General features: G+C 31.5%; 1 protein-coding gene across 1 annotated transcript in view; it reads left to right on the forward strand.

Moving 5' to 3' along the window:
• The window catches only part of alka (glycine receptor subunit alpha alkaliphile), a 107,122-nt gene that overhangs the window by 79,921 nt on the left and 5,861 nt on the right, over positions 1-21,340 (forward strand). The window contains exon 2 of the mRNA XM_077431673.1: positions 15,848-15,924. Within this exon, the coding sequence (XP_077287799.1) occupies positions 15,848-15,924 (77 nt within the window). The remainder of the gene's footprint in view (positions 1-15,847; positions 15,925-21,340) is intronic.

The following is a 21,340-nucleotide window of genomic DNA, read 5'->3' on the forward strand; positions in this document are numbered from 1 at the left end:
TCCTGTGGTCAAGAGAAGTGTAGCCGACCATACCCATGACGAATTTTGAAGGAAATAAGTATGTGTAAATCCCATATTGCTCCTTATAAAGCAGTCTGAGAAATCGTCTTTGGACGAGTTCAAGCTTCACAGATAGAGACTTAGTGTAAGGATTCCAGATTATAGAGGCGTATTCCAAGATACTCCTAACTAGAGCATTGTACAGCAATCTCAAAACAGCGGGATTATGGTAGTGTTGAGAATTACGAAAGATAAACCCAAGCATTCGTGAGGCAGAGGAACGCACAGAGTCGATATGAACAGAGAAATTTAGGTCACTCTGGAATGCAACCCCAAGATCAACAGTTCAACAGAATCGATCCAGTTCAATAAAAAGTTACCAACAAGATATGGAAAGGTACGATCGGGGGTGAATCTGGATCTGGAGTAACACATAACCTTGCACTTGGAGACATTAAGAGGTCTCGCTAACAGTTGGTTAACGACATGTCTAATAACGACAAGATGTCTCGCTAGCTTTCAACTTCTATTGAAGGTTAAGAAAAAATCAAATATTTTAGATGGAGTATGTAGCTATAAGCAAAAAACTGTACGACTAGAAAATTCTCGAATATTCATAATCAAAGAAATTGTCAATTTTTTTTTCCTGTAATTTCTCGTTGATTGATCAATTTATTATACAAACAGGGCTGTGGAGTCGGAGTCGGAATCGGAGTCGTCGAGTTGGAGCATTCTTTCTTGATATATTTTTTAAATTAATAGTATTAACGGTAAACGTCAACTAGAGTCTCTAATTTTATTGAAGTAAATCGATTAATAAATTGAAATTTAATAATTTCTTAATTTTAAATTTAATGATTTATTAGTTTAAATTTAATAATTTCTTAAATTTAAATTTAATAATCATGAATAAAATCGTTAAATTGCACATATTTTGATGTGTTCTGGCCAAAACCGATATTGTGTATGAATTTCATACACAAATATTTGCACATATGTTTGTGTACAATGAATTTACTTCATTTTTATTTATACCTATTTTATAACCAATCTATATATATATATAAATATATATATATATATATATATATATATATATATATATATATATATATATATATATATATATATATATATATATATATATATATATATATATATATATATATATATATAAATGAATGTCTGTGTGTGTGTCTCGAATAGGAATAGAATAGAATCTCCCAAACCACTGAATCGATTACGATGGAACTTTCAGGATTTGTTGTATGCATGTCCGGAAAGATTACTGTGAAAATAAACGGGAAAAAACAGGAACGGAAACGGGTAAAACGGGAGTGAGTGTCACTGCAATGCAATTATTTCAAATGTGTTCGCTGCCTGCATTTTTCCGACAAGTGGGAACGAGAACGGGTATTGTGAAATTCAATAAATTGGACTACATGTAAATTTTAAGTGATGTTTTAAAATCGCTATTATCTATTTTGCGAATAATTTTATACGTTAGTAATATTATGTATTAGATGTATTCTGAGCATTTATAAGAATTGTAAAAAGGGTTTTTGAGCTATTTTTCCTATTATGCTGTACATTAAGATTGACTATGATTACTAACAAAATTAAATTAAAATTGTAAAATAGAAAATGATCAGTAGATCAGTAGCTATTAAAATAGATATAAGATGTATTGGGAACATAATTTAGTAAAACTAAAAAGCATTTAAAAATCAAAATCAAATACGTTGGTAAGAAAAGTCTATCTTACTAAAATCGTTCAAGTTGGATTCGGAGTTTAGAGTCGAATTCAAAATTCAAAATTCGTCGGAGTCGGAGATGTCCGAGTCGAATCATAAAATAAATCCGGAGTTGGTAAATTTTGATTCGACTTCACAGCCCTGGATACAAATGTCATTTTATTTATTTTCATTCATTCTGATACACTTATGTACATCAGTTTTGTCTAGTGAGAATATTCCATAGAAATACTTTTATAACATCTTCATTTTCGTAAGACTATTTGTACATTTTTAGCTGAAAGCTATTTTATTTAAGCATATATATGTATGAATGTCATAAATGCATACAAACTAATGTCTGACAAAAATGATGACTTTAAATATGTCAACTTTCGTTAAATCTCCTTTTATATATATTTTCTAAGCATTCAAGCAATATAAATAAATAAGCATGAGAATAAATTATTGTCCTTTTGTTTATAATAACTAATATATTTTTTAATTGTACTGTTCAAATTTCTATACTGCAAAACATTAGATTTGTAACTATTGATTTTTTCTCAAACACAGATGCTTATAGAAGTCCTCACATTGTCAAAATTCTTATTTTTTTTACGGATGTACATATAATTATATATAATATGTAACTTTATATATGGTTGATTATTTTTTTCATCAATATTATATCATCATTCACAAACATTCGACATTTACTGCTGGAAAAGGCTTCTCTAACACGCTTCTATTCGTCTCTGTTTTGAGCATCTCATTCCACAATTTTTCTGATTTAATTCACCCATCTCTCTTGTGACCTTCCTTGCACCTTTCACATTATCTCAGGTACTATTGTGAGTACTTCTTTCATCCATATATCGTCCTATCTTCTTCATAGAACTATGTAGAAACATAGCTATGTGACCCGACCCGCCCATTGCCATTTAAATTTCTTAAATATAATATAAAATTTTTTTATTTATTTTAATATTTTTTTAGCTTAAAATAAATTATTATACAGTATACATATGTACAAGTATATAATATGTAATAATTATATCACATGTATGTATGTAGTCGATCGTTACGAAAGCGTCATGTTGCATTACGAGCACGATGCGATTTTTTCAACCAAGTAATTAAAAATAAAAGTCCATTAATTAATTCAAAAGTGGAGAAAGGTTTTGCGTGTTATTTCACCGATGTGGTCGCACGTGAATGGCATTAATATGATGTATCGCATAAAATGCATAATGCCCCTGTTGAATACTCGATTCGTTTGAATTTAAACAAAGAAAAACTCAACTTTACAGAGCCTTATGTACTTTAAGTCGAGTCAAATTTGCTACGCAGTTTAAAATTTACTGTACGTACTTTTTTTATGTTTTTCACACACTTTTTTAAATGTCAACGCATTATGTGTATTATATATTCAAACATATCGTACGAGTATATAATATTCAAATTGCGTGTCGCATTTCTAAAGACGATATTAAATGTTTTCAGCAAAAAAATTCAACGATTTCTTTCAATACAAAAATTTTAGATTGCATTGAAGGAATTTGATTTAAATTCAGTCAATTTTTTTTATAAAATAGGTTCTCTTTTGTCTTTAAATGTCTTAAAATACTACTCTTTTGTATTAAATAAAGGAAAATAAAATATTAAGTGGTGATATTGAAAAGAAAATAGCAGGGATACGAAGTCGCTAAAAATCTAATAACTTCGACTTTTATTTCGCATTTTTTTATATTTAATGTATATGGATATTGAATTTAATAACAAAGAGTTACTCGCCAATGCCCAATGTATGCAGATCTGAGACAAAATGATCAAACTTCGGCCTTTTCAATGTGATTTGAACACGAGATAAATTCAATCATCGAAGCATTGTTTATCTATGATTGAATTTATCTCGTGTTCAAATCACATTGAAAAGGCCGAAGTTTGATAAATCTGTTAAGCCGAATGCGTACATTTTATTAGTTTTATAGTTTTAAATAAAAAATACAAAATATTTAAAGAAAATAAGTGAAATCAGCAGTTAATGATTTAGATAGCTCAGATTTTTTTAACTACTCTACAGCCAAATTTTAAACAGGTATCTAGAAAATAGTCAAATTAGAAAGCATACGCCTTATCAACTATTTGTGAATATTCTTCGAAATTGTTCGATTATGAACTTAAACAATGAGCCGTTATATTTGAAAGTCGTTATATCTAAATTTCGGTTCCAAAAACACTATTTCTGTTTGACTTTATTCACAAATTGTTATCACCTCTTTTAATTTGATATGTCCAGAATCTTGGAAAAACAGAATAAACGTATTACAGGCCACCAGTATTTTTAAATATTGTAAACGTGAAATGTTATGTTTAATGTTTAGCGAGATATTTCTCGAAATGAAGAAAAGTTAACTCAATTCTATACTCAATATATCAGCTTAATTCATGGCTCAAAAGTTAGCCTTTCAGAATGCGAGTGTCAGGATTTTGATTTTTATAATACGACCTACATAGATTGGCACACAGCGATAGGACGAAACGGTTTTTGATAACAACAGCAGTATAATCGGGTAGATAAACTGTTATGGAATTAATTTTAAATGAGATTTTAACTAAAGTGAAATTTATACATTCATTATGTCGAAACGTCTCGAGTTAAAATGGGTAATTTAGATTAAGCTCGCCGTTGTTCAAATACTGAACGCCAAAACTAAAATGGCGTGTCAGTCGGTCGTTATTCGAAAATTTTTGCATGTTATATTGTTCTTTTTCAAAAGGAAAAAATGAAAAAAAAAGTTTGCGAAGTTTTATTTTTGCGGTTCAGTTTCCAACTGTCTTGGCGAGTTTTCCGAGACATTTTCCCTTATCTGCATGGCAACGTCTGACGAATAACTTCACCGACCTTCACCTTAAGCCATTTCACCACCACGGTGTTGTGCAGTAAGTGCGATCGCCAATTGAGATACTGGCAGACTGTGGCCAAGGCTATAGAGGTGGTTTGTGAGCCTTCGCCAATGCGGACGACCCTCACTAGCCTTAACCCTTTTCACTGGCCGAGTTCTAAGACGCTTTTCCGGCCGGTAACATTTCCACGCTGCCATTCAACTGTAAGTGATTGTATTAGATTAGCTATACTCGACTGTGCTTTCTATTATCTGATATCTCACTCTGCTTGTATAATTTTGTCATACTTTATTTCTAATCTGCATATACCTATATACATATGTATGTAAATACAACAAGAGTTTCTTGTCGTCTACGAAACTTTAGCCAAAAATATCCGTCAAACCCTCCATAATTATAAATATGTAAATTTATTTTTATAAAAATAGCCAGAAATAGCTTTTGCCCACTGATAACTTATTCACCCACCACAAATTTAAATATAAACAAGAGAAATTTCATATTAAAAGTTCAAAAGGAAAATCATCATCTACATATGTACATACATATATATGGTGATCTTTAAAAAATTTAAGCAAAATATTAATATTGATCAATACACCATATTAACGACCGATGTGATAAATCAACTTATAACTAATATATAATTACGAAAGAGACTTTGTATCTATGTATGTATGTAACTAGCGTTGGTTCGTACAATCCAACGATAGTTACATATGTGAAATTTAATAAAAAAAATGAATATTCAAATAAATTTAAATAAAATAAAAATTTAATAAAATGTTTACTATTAGATTAGCCATGTTTAAGCGGTTTATATTACAAATACCGAGCGAAGCCGGGTATAACCACTGGTAAAATATAAATATAAAAAATCATATATATATACATATTACTAATATGTGTGTCTGTGTGTCTATGGAAGATAACGCTCGCCGTTCTATCATAATCGTTTCGATTCGACATATATATGTACGTCACAGTTAAAGCACTGCCAACTAAACGTACGAATATAATAACAGATCAACAAAAAACTTCTATATATAAAACATTTATTTTTTGCTACCAATGTTTCCTCTATGAAAATTAGTCTGAGCATTTAGCGCCATCTATTGAAAATTTATGTAATTAATTAATTTTTTTATATAATTTGTATGTAGGTATGTGTTAGTTTTGCCATTTTTTTTCATACTAAACAATTAAATATAAATATTAAATTAAATATATTTAAAGGCATTTGAAAAAAATACGACTGCGTGTGGATTGAACACAGAACCGACACATTTCTTTTAATTATTTTTTAATTAATAGCTTAATGTGATACATGTGATGATATTCCATTTGGCATAACACTAGTATATGTTAAATATAAAAATAATAATGCCATTATGGCATATTTTAAAATTTGAGCTTTCGACCAAATATCCCTCGGGATTATGCATACATGTGATCAATTTATAATGCAATTGTTAAAGGTCAAATCAGAACGGTGTAAACGTAATTAATTCATCGAATTAATTCATCAAAAGATATTATCATACGTAATTCACTAAATACGATTAAAAACACGGAACACAAACTAAAATATCAATAAAATACATTTTTTTATCAGATGTAATTAGAGTTTAGTTCTAATCTGAATTTCACTATTATCATGTAAACATTTCTACATCTCTTTCTGTTATTTCAAATTTACATATGTAAAATATATTTTCAATTACTTATCATCATCAACCTACACATAATATAATGTATTGGAGGACTTCATAAGGTCATGCCCGATTTTCTCAGATTTGTAAAAGGCATGAACTTATGTAATCATTTAATACAATGCATCAAATTTTGTCTAAATTATACTCACTTTAATGCCCATTTGATTTCCCTGCATTTCTTCTTAACCTTCACCCGTTTGACGCCATTTTCATTCTATTATAACCACCATGCTAATCACGCTTCTCATGAATTAGCTACATTGTAAATAGGTTTTAGGTTTCTCCTACTATTACGCCTTAAACACTAGTATAAGATAAACATTATTAATGATACAGTTGAAGTTATCTTCCAGTTGTGATATATTTGAGACTAGTTGGAACATATTCCGTGTAACTCCCGTAAGTTGATTCATATTTTTTTTTATTTATATATATTTTTGGTATCAAGCTAATTTAAAAATACATCTTAATTATTATACTTAACTCTAAAATTTATAATTAACTTATATGTACTGTCCCTCACAGAGGTGTCTCTTCGCACCTCGCAGGAATGCATCCATGTTTTTAGCAGACCTCATGCACTCAGGGAGGGCATTATACATGAGCACACCCCTGTGAAAAACACCCCCAGCCGTCTTATACTTTCTTACTCTACTTACAACTAGTTTGTCCTTATTTCTAGTATAAAAACTAGGTTTATCTCTATTCCTTATTATATAATCATCAAAATACTTAGGTAATAACTTATGATCTACATAACTTATAAACAAAAGACAATGTACTAATATTTAGACTAATTCTAATACTCATCCATCCTAATTCATCTAACATACTTCCAATACTCTTAAATCTACTCACATTCAAAATACCTCTCATAGCTTTATTCTGTATTTTTTGCATTTTTTCTAAATCTTGGCCACTAAACAAATTAAGCACAGTGGCACAATAAACCACATGTGGCAAGACAATTGAATTAAACACTAAAATTTTACTTTTTTGACTTAAAATATTTCTTAATCTACATATTATACCAACTTTTCTAGCCATTTTTTTTATTATATAATCAGCGTGCATTTTAAAATTTAGTCCCGAGTCTATGTATACTCCCAAGTATTTTATATTTTCAACTTTTTCAATTAACTTATCATCAATTCTAATTTCATTCAATATATTTTTATTTTTACCATTCAACCACATCATTTTTGTTTTATTCACATTCAGCTTTAATTTATTTTCACACAACCAGTCATTCACATAATTTAATTCTATATTTAAAATCTCAGACATTACATCAAAATTCTTTCCAATTATATATATCAATGTATCATCTGCAAACAAATGTATTTTACACTTCTTAATTACCTTAACAATATCGTTTATATATAATATAAATAATAAGGGTCCCAATTTGGACCCTTGCGGCACTCCATGAGGTGTAACAAATTCAGAGGATAACACCTTATCAATTTTTACTATTTGCCGTCTATTATTTAAGTATGATTGAAGCCACTTTAAAACTATACCATTTATTTCTAACTTATATAATTTTTGTAATAAAATATTCCTATCTACTGTCTCAAACGCTCGTTTAAAATCTAGAAAAACTGCTCCAACAACCATGCTAGATTCATCCATCGCCTCCATCCAATCAGAAACCACCAATTGGATAGCGGTTTCTGTTGAATGTTTCACTCTAAATCCAGACTGTTCCACAACCAAACAACCATTTATACTAATGAACTCTTTCAATTGAATCATAACGATTTCCTCCAGCATCTTCTCAACAATTGGTAACATATTGATGGGCCTCATTTCACTGGCTTTATGTGTACCAGTAACCTTTGGTACCGGTACAATAGTAGACACCTTCCATGCATCCGGGACGGATCCCACTTCTAACGATTTATTTGTTAATTCCAGTAACTGAGGTCCAACTATGTCCCAAGTGTTGATTAAAATATCTAGAGTCAATCCATCCATACTAGAAACTGATTTCATGTCCTTCAATACACCATTTAATCCCCCCATTTCCACTAATTTAAACCTTTCAAACTTGTTTAAACTCATACTAATATCATCATTCACACTATTATGCCTTGTTTGTATTGAATTAACTATATCATTCACACTATTGATGTAAAACTCATTCAATCTTTCAACCATATCCTCTTTATCATTCTATACTACCCCCTTGACTTCTAATTCATTCAAAGAAAGATTTTTTCCCCCGGAAATCAAAGTTTTAATTATTCGCCACATTTTTGTGGGATCTTTTTTTGCACCATCGATATTTCTTTCATGCCAATCCCTCTTCGCATTACGCAAAACATTCACACATTTATTCCTCTTCCTTTTATACTCTAACCAAGCATAATCAGCACTAGTTCCGTCAATTGCTTTAAGAGTCTTGAATTTATTGTAACTACGATTTTTTTCAGCTAAAATCTGTTTTACTTCTCTGGTGAACCAGGGCATTAGTGTATAATTATGCTTGATGTATAATCTCTTGGTTTGCACACACTTATTTTTAGCATCCATTATATTACTAATCATTCTGTTCCACATTAAATCTACACTAATACTATCACTCTCCCATTCACATTTTTGTAACAGTTCATTTATTATTTCATAATTACAACTTTCCCTTATAGAAACTTTTGTTGTTAAACTGCTTGTCTCACCAAACAGAGGTCCTAGTAAGATTTTAATATTTGAGTGATCACTTATTTTTACTACATCATTAACTTCACAATATAACTTCTCAATATTAGTCACAACTAAATCAATGAGAGAGCTAATTTTATCATTAACTCTTGTCATATCTTTCACCTTTTGTTGATATCCCATCTCATTAATCCATTTAGATAATTTTTTAACATAGAATTCTTCCAATCTCACCAAATTAAAATTCCAATCTCCAAACATAATTATATTTTTATTTATATCCAAAGTCTTCTCACTTAATTCATACAAATATTTGATAAATCTTGCACTCTTTCCATTTGGTGAACGATATACAACAAGTAAAAATACAAGTATCCCATTTATAATTACATCCACACCAATTACACTGAGCAACAAAAAAAAAATACCAGAGCGGAGACTAGCCAATCTTTACTAAATTTGACCCACTAAATTTGAATATGATATTGATTTTTGTTGGTGGGCGATCGTTTACGAGATATGAGCGTTTAAAAAAATCCGCGATTTTCACAGTTTTTTGGCTTTTGCGGTCTTTAACTCAAAATTTAGGATTGTTACGCTCAAAGTGAGTATTGTAATCAATAGTCAGATATTTTTCCTATTACTTGTTATATTTCATTGCTTTAAAATACTTCTAATTAATTGTCTAGCGAATTTTAAAAGTCAAAAATATATTTTTTTACGGATTTTTTTTCCGGGCTATTTTTCATTTATTTGGCAAATTTTTTATTTAACCACGTTTATAAGGATTGGTTTTCTATCTCAATATTTTTTTTTTATCTAAACGTACTAACTAAAGCGGTAATTGCATTTTAAATGCTTTCGTTGTATATATTGGTGACGGCATCCAATATCTCACCAATTTTTTCATTGCTAATAATATTGTTTTTTAGTATAGTTGCTACATTTTTCTGTAATTTAAACTGTCTAATCGTCTATTTTCAATGCTCACTTCACTCTCCATTTTTATGTTCAGTAAACAGAATAATAAAAGAAAAAAAAATTAAAACAATATTAAACAAACAATTATTCTACAACAATACTATGTATCTTCAACAACACAGCTTATCGCACGTCCGATCACCCGACATGCACGAATTGCACTGTGAAATTACATTCCAACTTTCGAATTACATTCCAACTGTCGAATTACATTCAATATGTCGAATTACATTCCAACTGGTCAAAATATATTACAACTGAAAATAGAGTTCGACTATAAGCTGGTACCAGGTTAGATAGAGAGCCTAGGTTTTCGTGAAAACGTCACTCGACTAGTAAATTGAGTTGGAAAGTCACATTTTTGTTTTGAACACATTCTTATAGTTCTCGTAATGCGGTACTCATTACCTTTAGTCGTAATATCTAGCAAATATTAATGCATTATTAATTTCTAAAGCATTCGTAAAAGCATCAGAGCTGTCAAAACTCGACTGTTATATTACAATTGGCGCACATTGTTGAAAGTGTATTTGCGCTTGTAGATTTAATTTACTAGTTGAATTGTACATATTTGAATATGAGTGACGAAAAACGCCAGTTCTGGAATATACATAGTATTATAACTGAAAATACACTTCGACTTAAACAACAACAAAAAATATAGAAAATAAATAAGGGTAACTAATGAAATAGATTTAAGACATATTGCGAACATACTGTGTACATATATACCTTTGTATATGTACATATATGTATGTCAATTTCAAACCAAGCATACATATTGTCATAATATACTTACATACATAGCCCCCAACAAGGATTAAAATTGTTTAAAAATGGTAATAAATAATTAATAATAAAGTAAAGTAACAAATAAGAATAAATTAAGTGTGGTAGAGCATATTGAATTTCAATTTATATACAATATTTGATTTAAATTATCTGTTGTAAACAGAATCAATTTAAAAGACTTTTAATCAATTTAAAAGACTTTTAGTCACCCGTTAGCGTTTGCGTCTGTGGTATTGAAAGTAAATTTTAATAGAAGTATATATTATTATATTTTAAATATTTTTAGACTATCCATGATGGAATTTGTAAAATCGAGAAAAGGAAAAGAAAAAAAAACAATTTTTATTAGGATTTTGGAGTTTTGTATATTTTAAATTATTATTATTGATTACTGATTTTTTATTATTGATAATTGATTATTTATAAAGAATCTGATATATATGTACATATGTATATGTATTATTAATCTTTTTTTTCTGGCTGAAATAAATTAGCATCGATACTGACTCTTCATTAAAGATACTGTCAATTTTTATAAATATTTTTATCCTTGACGGGGGGGGGGGGGGTTATTCGCACGGTGGGTTAATGTCCAGGGGTTTTTTGACCGGGGGTATATGTCCAGAGGGTCCTAGAACCATAATACCTACCAATATCATCCCAGTTTGAATCATTATTCAATTTTAATGGCTTAACTAAACCTAATAGGTAATAATATCCAATCATCCGTCTTTGACCATCAAGTGTCCGCGCCGTATCTTCATCTGACTTACTTTCGATCGCGTTTCCACCGGTAATTTTTCAACTTTCAATCCGTTTGATTAGACCCATTACGTTTTAAAAGCGATAAACGCAAACCCGCAGCAATTTTATCTTTATAAATAGACACGTAACAAAACTATCGCGATAAGACCAACGGGTACACCAAGTGCCAGAAAGTTGATGGAAGTTATGCAATTATGTAGGTGTTCGGGTGAAGGTCGTACCCGGTGCAGAAACAGTGGGAAATAACCCACCCAACCACCCCCCCCATAATGATATGTCGTGTCTACAACATCGATATTAATCGAAGTACTGGCCGATGGACAAACAACACAACAAAATTTAAATCGCCACGAAATCCTTCATTTTGTATCTCACGTGTTTTGCAACCTCTCAATATATACATATGTACATATATTATATATGTACGTGAATCAATATGGTGCAGCGCTCTATGCACCTTTGATAAATAACTTTATAAGAATTGAGCGGAAATCACGTAACGGGGATTTATTAAATCAACAACCGTGTACTTTCAGTTGAACCTTGAACTTTGTTCGTGTGATTCTGATATGCAATAGTGTAATTTACATGAGATTTTCATGCGCATACATTCATTTACATAATTTTCAGTTTTATTTGTATTACGAAACAATGTACATATATATGTATATCCTCTTTCATATGTTGATATAAATATATAGTACAGTATCGACACGTGTCGATATATATTTTCGTACAATTTACATTTTCGATTTTTGGTTGATACTTTTATTTGTTCGTAAATTATTCAAATTACCATGCGATTTATTTATGATTCATACATATGTATGCTTATACAAACATATATTTGTATTTGAATGCTGTAATTGGATTACAGACCAAAAAATATATATTTTTACCGATGATACATTCGTATGCACTAAGATTACCATACAATCCCTTTTCCTCGGACGTGTCATCTTTTGATACTTTAAATCTCTTTAAAACTCATCTTTTGAATTTGTGACCCACTGGTTCTACGTGTATGTGTAGATATGTATGTAAGAACAAATTGCAAAAGGGTTCCATATGATGCAAGTGGATTAGATCAAACGGCTTTTATTACGCGTCATGCCTGCCAAAGGGCTAGTTTTTTTTTTAAATATTGAGTTTTTTTTTGTATCTAATATATATTTTCGAAAGAGATTTTGTATGTATGTTTATTTGTTTGGGTCGTAGAACCCGTGACGTTCAATAAAAAAAATGAATATTCAAATAAATTTAATAAAATATTTACTATTAAATTGGCCGTGTTCAAGCGGTTTATATTACAAATACCGAGCGAAGCCGGGTAAAAACACTAATAATATATTATATTTTTCTATGACGCCATTGCGGATTGCCCCTGAGCGACTCCTACGATAATAAACTTGTACATATATTATATGTACATACATGCAATATACATTTATAGATTATAAAATTTTAAATCATATTCAGATAATCGTGACAAAATAGGTAGGATGGTTTTGTCAATTTGATGAGGAACCTTTTCAACAATGAAATCAGATAAATTAACAAACTCTGGTATGAACCGATCTACTTGGAGTCAAAAAAATCCAAGTCTGACCAGCAGTACTAGAATAATACTTCTAAAAAATTCGTTTCAATCAAAGTCAACCCGGAAACCTCTCGGTGGTAAGGATTAACGCAACCACATAAATGCTTTTATTGTTCACAATACATTTTAGTTGTAATTTTATATTTTTCCATGATCGGCTTGTTGAAATCATATTCAAATAGTAGTGACAGAGTGGGTAGGATGGATTTTGCCAATTTGATTAAGAACCGTTTCAACAATTAAATCAGATAAATTGACAAAATCTGATAGGAAACGATCGACTTGGAGTCACAAGTATCCGAGTCTAACCAGTAGTACTAGAGAAATACTTCTAAAAAACTCATTTCAATCGAGGTTAACCCAAGGCTTGAATCCGAGAAGCTCTCGGTGGTTAGCATCAACGCAACCACCCAGCTATACTACTGGCTAATGAAATATTAGTAAAACATTTGATTTGACCATGCTGCTATATTGATTTATAAATGCTACTTGTTATTAACAATACATTTTTTTAATTTTATGTTTTTCCATGAAGCCGTTATCGGCTTGTTGAAATCATATTCAAATAGTGATGACCGAGGGGTAGGACGGTTTTTTCAAATTGTATGAAGAACCATTTCAACAATTAAATCAGATAAATTGGCAAAATCTGATAGGAAACGGTCGACTTGGAGCACAAATATCCAAGTCTGACCAGCAGTACTAGAAAAATACTTCATTTCAATCAAGATCAACCCAAGGTTTGAACCTTAGAAGCCTTCGGTGGTTAGCATCAACGCAACCACCCAGCTATACTGCTGGCTAATGAAATATTAGTAAAACATTTGAGTTGACCATGCTGCTATATTGATTTATAAATGCTATTTGTTATTCATAATACATTTTATATATTTTTTAATTTTATATTATTCCATGATGCCGTTATCGGCTTGTCGAAATCATATTCAAATAGTGGTGACCAAGGGGTAGGACGGTTTTTGCAAATTTCATGAAGAACCATATCATCAATAAAATCAGATATATTGGCAAAATCTGATAAGAAACGATCGACTTGGAGCACACATATCCAAGTCTGGCCAGCAGTACTAGAAAAATACGTCATTTCAATCAAGATCAACCCAAGGCTTGAACCTTAGAAGCTTTCGGTGGTTAGCATCAACGCAACCACCCAGCTATACTACTGGCTAATGAAATATTAGTAAAACTTTTGATTTGACCATGCTGTTATATTGATTTATAAATGCTACTTGTTATTAACAATACATTTTTTTAATTTTATGTTTTTCCATGAAGCCGTTATCGGCTTGTTGAAATCATATTCAAATAGTAGAGACAGAGTGGGTAGGATGGTTTTTGCCAATTTGATGAAGAACCATTTAAACAATTAAATCAGATAAATTGGCAAAATCTGATAGGAAACGATCGACTTGGAGCACAAATATCCAAGTCTGACCAGTAGTACTAGAAAAATACTTCATTTCAATCAAGATCAACCCAAGGCTTGAACCTTAGAAGCTTTCGGTTGTTAGCATCAACGCAACCACCCAGCTATACTACTGGCTAATGAAATATTAGTAAAACATTTGAGTTGACATGCTGTTATATTGATTTATAAATGCATTTTGTTGTTCACAATACATTTTATATTCTATATATATTTTTTAATTTTATATTATTCCATGATGCCGTTATCGGCTTGTTGAAATCATATTCAAATAGTGATGACCGAGGGGTAGGACGGTTTTTGCAAATTGTATGAAGAACCATTTCAACAATTAAATCAGATAAATTGGCAAAATCTGATAGGAAACGATCGACTTGGAGCACAAATATCCAAGTCTGACCAGTAGTACTAGAAAAATACTTCATTTCAATCAAGATCAACCCAAGGCTTGAACCTTAGAAGCTTTCGGTGGTTAGGATCAATGCAACCACCCAGCTATACTGCTGGCTAATGAAATATTAGTAAAACATTTGAGTTGACATGCTGTTATATTGATTTATAAATGCATTTTGTTGTTCACAATACATTTTATATTCTATATATATTTTTTAATTTTATATTATTCCATGATGCCATTATCGGCTTGTCGAAATCATATTCAAATAGTGGTGAACGAGGGGTAGGACGGTTTTTGCAAATTGTATGAAGAACCATTTCAACAATTAAATCAGATAAATTGGCAAAATCAGATAGGAAACGATCGACTTGGAGCACAAATATCCAAGTCTGACCAGCAGTACTAGAAAAATACGTCATTTCAATCAAGATCAACCCAAGGCTTGAACCTTAGAAGCTTTCGGTGGTTAGCATCAACGCAACCACCCAGCTATACTACTGGCTAATGAAATATTAGTAAAACTTTTGATTTGACCATGCTGTTATATTGATTTATAAATGCATTTTGTTGTTCACAATACATTTTATATTCTATATATATTTTTTAATTTTATATTATTCCATGATGCCATTATCGGCTTGTCGAAATCATATTCAAACAGTGGTGACAGAGGGGTAGAACGGTTTTTGAAAATTTTATGAAGAACCATTTCAACAATTAAATCAGATAAATTGTGCATGGAGTTTTAATTTAATTTATAAATTTATGTATGGAGTTTTAATTTAAAAATTGGTTCCATATACATATGTGCTAATATAATAAAATGCATGTTTTTTTTTATTATTTCAGGCTATGCTCTGAAGTGTCTTCGAAGAAGAACCACACGCTGAAGCCACGTGTAGTACTACCCGAGCACTACGTCAAAGGTAACAATCAATCTTCGAGTGAACCCAATACGATAAACCGCGACCTTTAACAACCGACGATTCCGAACTCCCACTAAAGACTACTTAGCCTAATGTATCACTATCATCGAAACAGCCATAAATATCCAAAAATCCGATTACGAACTTGAAAACCCTCCATTATCTTGTACATATTACGACGGCGGGCTCGCTATCAAGATGCTCGCCGTTCGCGGATTTTTTTTTTCTTTTTTGCTTCCCTCCTTTACAAGTCTGTGTACGTGAATATTCCGGGCAGATTGAGAGGCGAGATTGCGGCGAATAGTTCCGACGCACGAAAACTGCAGGCAATTTTATATGGACATTAAATATTCAGACCGGATAACGGCCGGCAACACGGGGGTGGATCGTTAATGTGCTTGACCTTAGGCGTTAGCGTTGGAAAAACTTTTACGAGCGAACTTGAAAAATAAAAGTACGGAAAAGAAGAGCAACCCCTCTGTGGGGCCTCCGATTGAGTTTCACTGCCATTATGTTTAAACATGAAAGCCTTAAGCGGCTTGCGGTATCTGGAAAATTAACATAACAACACCACACCAACTCATCAATGTACTATGTGTTGGGGCGAAAACATACAGTGATGAACGGCACACCGCGTGCATGGCTCCTCGCTGTGGGTGGTCTCCTACATTTCTTCAAATATGAGATACACCATTATCGATCACTGTCAAGCAAAGATAAATAGAATCATACAATTTGACCGAAAAATGTCCAGAGGATCATTGTGGCCGGCACGGCACTGAATGGCAATTTTTTTCGCATGTTTAACCCTCCCTCACCGAAGTGGGGTATGCAAGTACCCCAATTTTTACGTTTTTCGTAATAACTATGTCGTTTTCAAAGCTATACACCCTATATTTCTTGTATTCCTAGAACGAACTACAAGAAATTTATTTTTATAGATTTTGTATGAATTAGGAAAGGGGTACATCGTAAAAAAATACATTTATACATTTCTACGTTCTAAAGTATGATTTAAAGGCGGTAACGATAGGTTATGTTTTTGACTGTTCGCTTGCATATTCTTGTTGATCGATGAATTAATGCGAGAGAAAGAGACAGCTATAATTTCGTAACTTATTTTTTTCGTCGCTTTTGGCGCGTGGCTATTGAGTCATGCAGTCACCTGTTGGCCTTACCTATGTGCGCTTGCGTGTTGATGCCTGTCGTTATTTTTTGATATATAATAGTCAAAAACATGCTATAGGACTAAAACTTTTTATGTTGATGAATATATAAAATGATTAATAAGATATATATTGAAACCATTTGTATTGATAAAAGCTATATTTTGATTTAAAAATACTGGGGTCTTACTCGACCCCGGTTGGGGACACTCGTTCGATCTCGACGATTTTTATCCTTCAAAGGATAAAAATATCTAAAAAAAACCGCGTGCCACATTCACCACTGTGTGATTTCGCCCTTATACGGCTGAAAGCTTTAATCGTTAAAAATTTAATGCTAATGCGGATAATACCAAGTGCTGGAATCCTGACAACGAAAAACCACAATTCAATCAAGCTACAATAACGACAAGCCATAAAATTTACATATTGACCGGAAAACTATCATAAAAATCGAATTTTCATCATACATACATACATCCAAGGTGCGGTAAAAGTCGCTTTAACAATTGATTTTCGAATAATTGCGAACTAAATGTGACAAATAAATAAAAAAAATTGAAATGAGAGCTTATTTTTGTTTGTTTTTTGCATGCATGTATGTATGTAGGTATTATACATATATGTACATATGTCAAAAGTTGTAACAGAAACATGTGAGCTATTATATTGTATGCTCTTTTCGTGGAATTTTCCATTACTTTTCAGTATTTTTTGTGTTATCATTTGAGCTCTTCCTGTACAGCTCATATCTCCAACTGATTCCTGATAATTCAAAAGCGAAAAAAGAATATAATTTATTAAAATATGTATGTAGTTCACGGACTTTAACCGCACCTTGTACAAAATTTGTCACAAATAAAGCACATTTTTCCAAAAGCTTTGTCATTATGTATATCGGGCTTTCAACATATGAAACGTCCACTTTTCTTCATTTCGAGACATATGTACATGTGTACATATCTCTCAAAACTTTAAATATAATGTTTTGCATTTAACAATATTTAAAAATACTGGTGGTCTAGAATACGTTTATTCTGCTTTTTCGATATTCTGGACATATCGTATTAAAAGAAGTGATAACAATTCGTGAATTAAATCAAATAGAAATAGTTTTTTAGAACTGAAAATTGGACTTCCACCACTTTATGTACATACATATTGTATGCACACCAATCAAGATTGAAAGTGGGACTATGGATTTTATATTTCACAACGTATAGAAGAATCCCTTTTTATCATGCCATATTAAACTCAATATACATATGTAGTACAGTAATATTTTTAAACATGAATAGTTCTACTTGTGTAATATGTAATATTGAATTGAAAAATAGCTTGGATATAATCTATATGGCGTATATGAATTGCGTCATTTTATATTGCTCATATATGTATATGTATTTTATCACGTTCTAGTATTATACTGTATAAATCTTAATGTAGTTTTTTTAATAAACCTTCATTAATTAGTAGTGGATTAATTTTTTTAAAAATAGATTCAATAATAAAAGAACTAGGTTATTCATTATGAGTGTACAATGAACATCTATTTTCTTATTAACTATTAACCAGCAAACGCTTTTCAATGTCTTTGCAACGCTTATTGTTGCGACCTCGTTTTAAAATGTCCATATTGTAAAGGACTAGTGCGGATAAATGGTATGAAAAATATTATCTACAGTCGCAACATGAAAATCGTTTTATCGCGTTTAATCGTGAACTTCAGCTAAATATACATACATACTATAATATAAATACTATACTTATGTATATATATATACAAGTAAGCTAAATAATAAAAAAATATATAGTTTTGAACATATAATATCTGATACTACAGTGGAACTTCGATTATCCGAATTTTCGATGATACCGATTGTTAAAAACAAATACAAATTTTACGATTTTGCTGCTTTGATTTGCATACCATAAAAATTCGAAAATAAAACGGAAAAATGAGTCAGTTGTCTTCAAAATTCAATACTCAAAGGACGTTTGTTTCTTGAAATTTTGATCGCGATTTAAATATTTATTTTTATTATTAGCAATATGGAAAAGAAAATAATAACAAAACGTGTTGTATTATCATTAAAAGAAAAAATTAGATATATTCAATGCCTTAAAAAGCAGTGTCTTAGGACGTTTTTTGTCAAATAAATATGGTGTTGGAACGTCGACGATCTCGGATATAAAAAAACAAAGTGAATTAATTATTAAGTTTACTGTTTCTTCAATGTCAGAAGATATGAAGAAGTCGACGATTGTATTTTTATATAGTTCATTCAAAGACGATCGTCTTGTCAGCCAATATCTGGTCCATTATTGTATGAAAAGTATTCGCGATTTGGCAGGCTCAAAAAGAACAGCTTTAAGCAAAAATCCATGGTTGAATTTCTTAATAAAGAATAATTTAATATAGATCTTCATGTTATTATATAATATACTAGTTGTTTTACCCGGCTTCGCTCAGTATTTGTAATATAAACAGCTTAAACATGACGAATCTAAAAGTAAATATTCATTTGTTTTTTTATTACAATTATTTGAATCGAAAATAAAATATATATTCAAGCAATCGAATCGTCATAGAAAATGACTTGTTTTCGATTTCCAAACAACTATAGTTACAAACTTACAAAGTCTCTTTCGAAATTATATATAAGATTATTATATGTATATTATACCAGAATCCGGCGGCTCCCCCGGGGGCATTCGCCCCCAGCACCCCCCGGGACTTCGCCCCCGGCGCCCCACGCCCCCATTTCGTCATGGAAATTTTAACTTGTTTTTGAAGTTCCCAACCATTTTTTAACCAACAATACAAAGTCTCTTTCGAAATTATACATACATATATTAGATGTATGTAAATGTAAACAAATAAAAATTATTCATACTGAATATACACATCTTTCCCTGTCAATTGTGATTTTTTCAATTATCCGGACTACCTTTATCCCTGACTAGTCCGGATAATCGAGGTTCTACTGTATTTTGTAATACGAAATTTAGACAGGATTTGGCATGCATAATATTTTAATATTTACAAACTTCCAAAGTCTCTTTCGAAATTATATATTAGATGTATTATATATTATACCAGAATCCGGCGGCTCCCCCGGGGCCCTTCGCCCCCAGCACCCCCTGGGCCTTCGCCCCCGGCACCCCCCGCCCCCATGTCGTCATGGAAATTTTAGCTTGTTTTCTACGTTCCCAACCATTTTTTAACCAACAATACAAAGTCTCTTTCGAAATTATACATATATTAGATGTATGTAAATGTAAACAAATAAAAATTATTCATACTGAATATACACATTTTTCCCTGTCAATTGTGATTTTTTCGATTATCCGGACTACCTTTATTCCTGACTAGTCCGGATAATTGAGTTTCTACTGTATTTTGTAATACGAAATTTAGACAGGATTTGGCATGCATAATATTTTAATATTTACAAACTTACAAAGTCTCTTTCGAAATTATATATTAGATGTATTATATATTATACCAGAATCTGGCGGCTCCCCCGGGGGCATTCGCCCCCAGCACCCCCCAGGCCTTCGCCCCCCGGCGCCCCCCATCCCCCGTCCCCATGTCGTCATGGAAATTTTGACTTGTTTTCGAAGTTCCCAACCATTTTCCAACCAACAATACTTAAATACAAAGTCTCTTTCGAAATTATATACATATTAGATGTAAATGTAGACAAATAAAAATTATTCATACTGAATATACACGTATGTATTTCCCTGTCAATTGTGATTTTTTCAATTATCCGGACTACCTTCATCCCCAATTAGCCAGGATAATCGAGGTTCTACTGTATTTTGTAATACGAAATTTAGACAGGATTTGGCATGCATAATATTTTATCTACCTACATATATTGGATCTACGTGACGAGACAGGATGTTAAATTACAGAAAACGCAAATATCGGAAGGCAAAGATCGAAAATCGAAAGATCTTAAGTCGAAAGATCAAAAAAAAATGGTGCATGGTAAACGGTACATACTCACTTAATTTGCACGAGCAGGATACAACAGGAACAAGAGGAACGTGCTTTTCCTCCCGTATTCTGCGCGCGCACATTAATACGGGAGGAAAAGCCTGTTCCTCTTGTTCCTGTTGTATCCTGCTCGCGAAAATTAAGTGAGTATGTACCGTTTACCATGCACCATTTTTTTTTTGATCTTTCGATTTTCGATCTTTGCCTTCCGATATTTGCGTTTTCTGTAATTTAACATTCT

This window comes from Arctopsyche grandis, chromosome 5 (assembly GCF_051622035.1).
Source record: "Arctopsyche grandis isolate Sample6627 chromosome 5, ASM5162203v2, whole genome shotgun sequence".
In the NCBI taxonomy this organism is placed as follows: domain Eukaryota; kingdom Metazoa; phylum Arthropoda; class Insecta; order Trichoptera; family Hydropsychidae; genus Arctopsyche; species Arctopsyche grandis.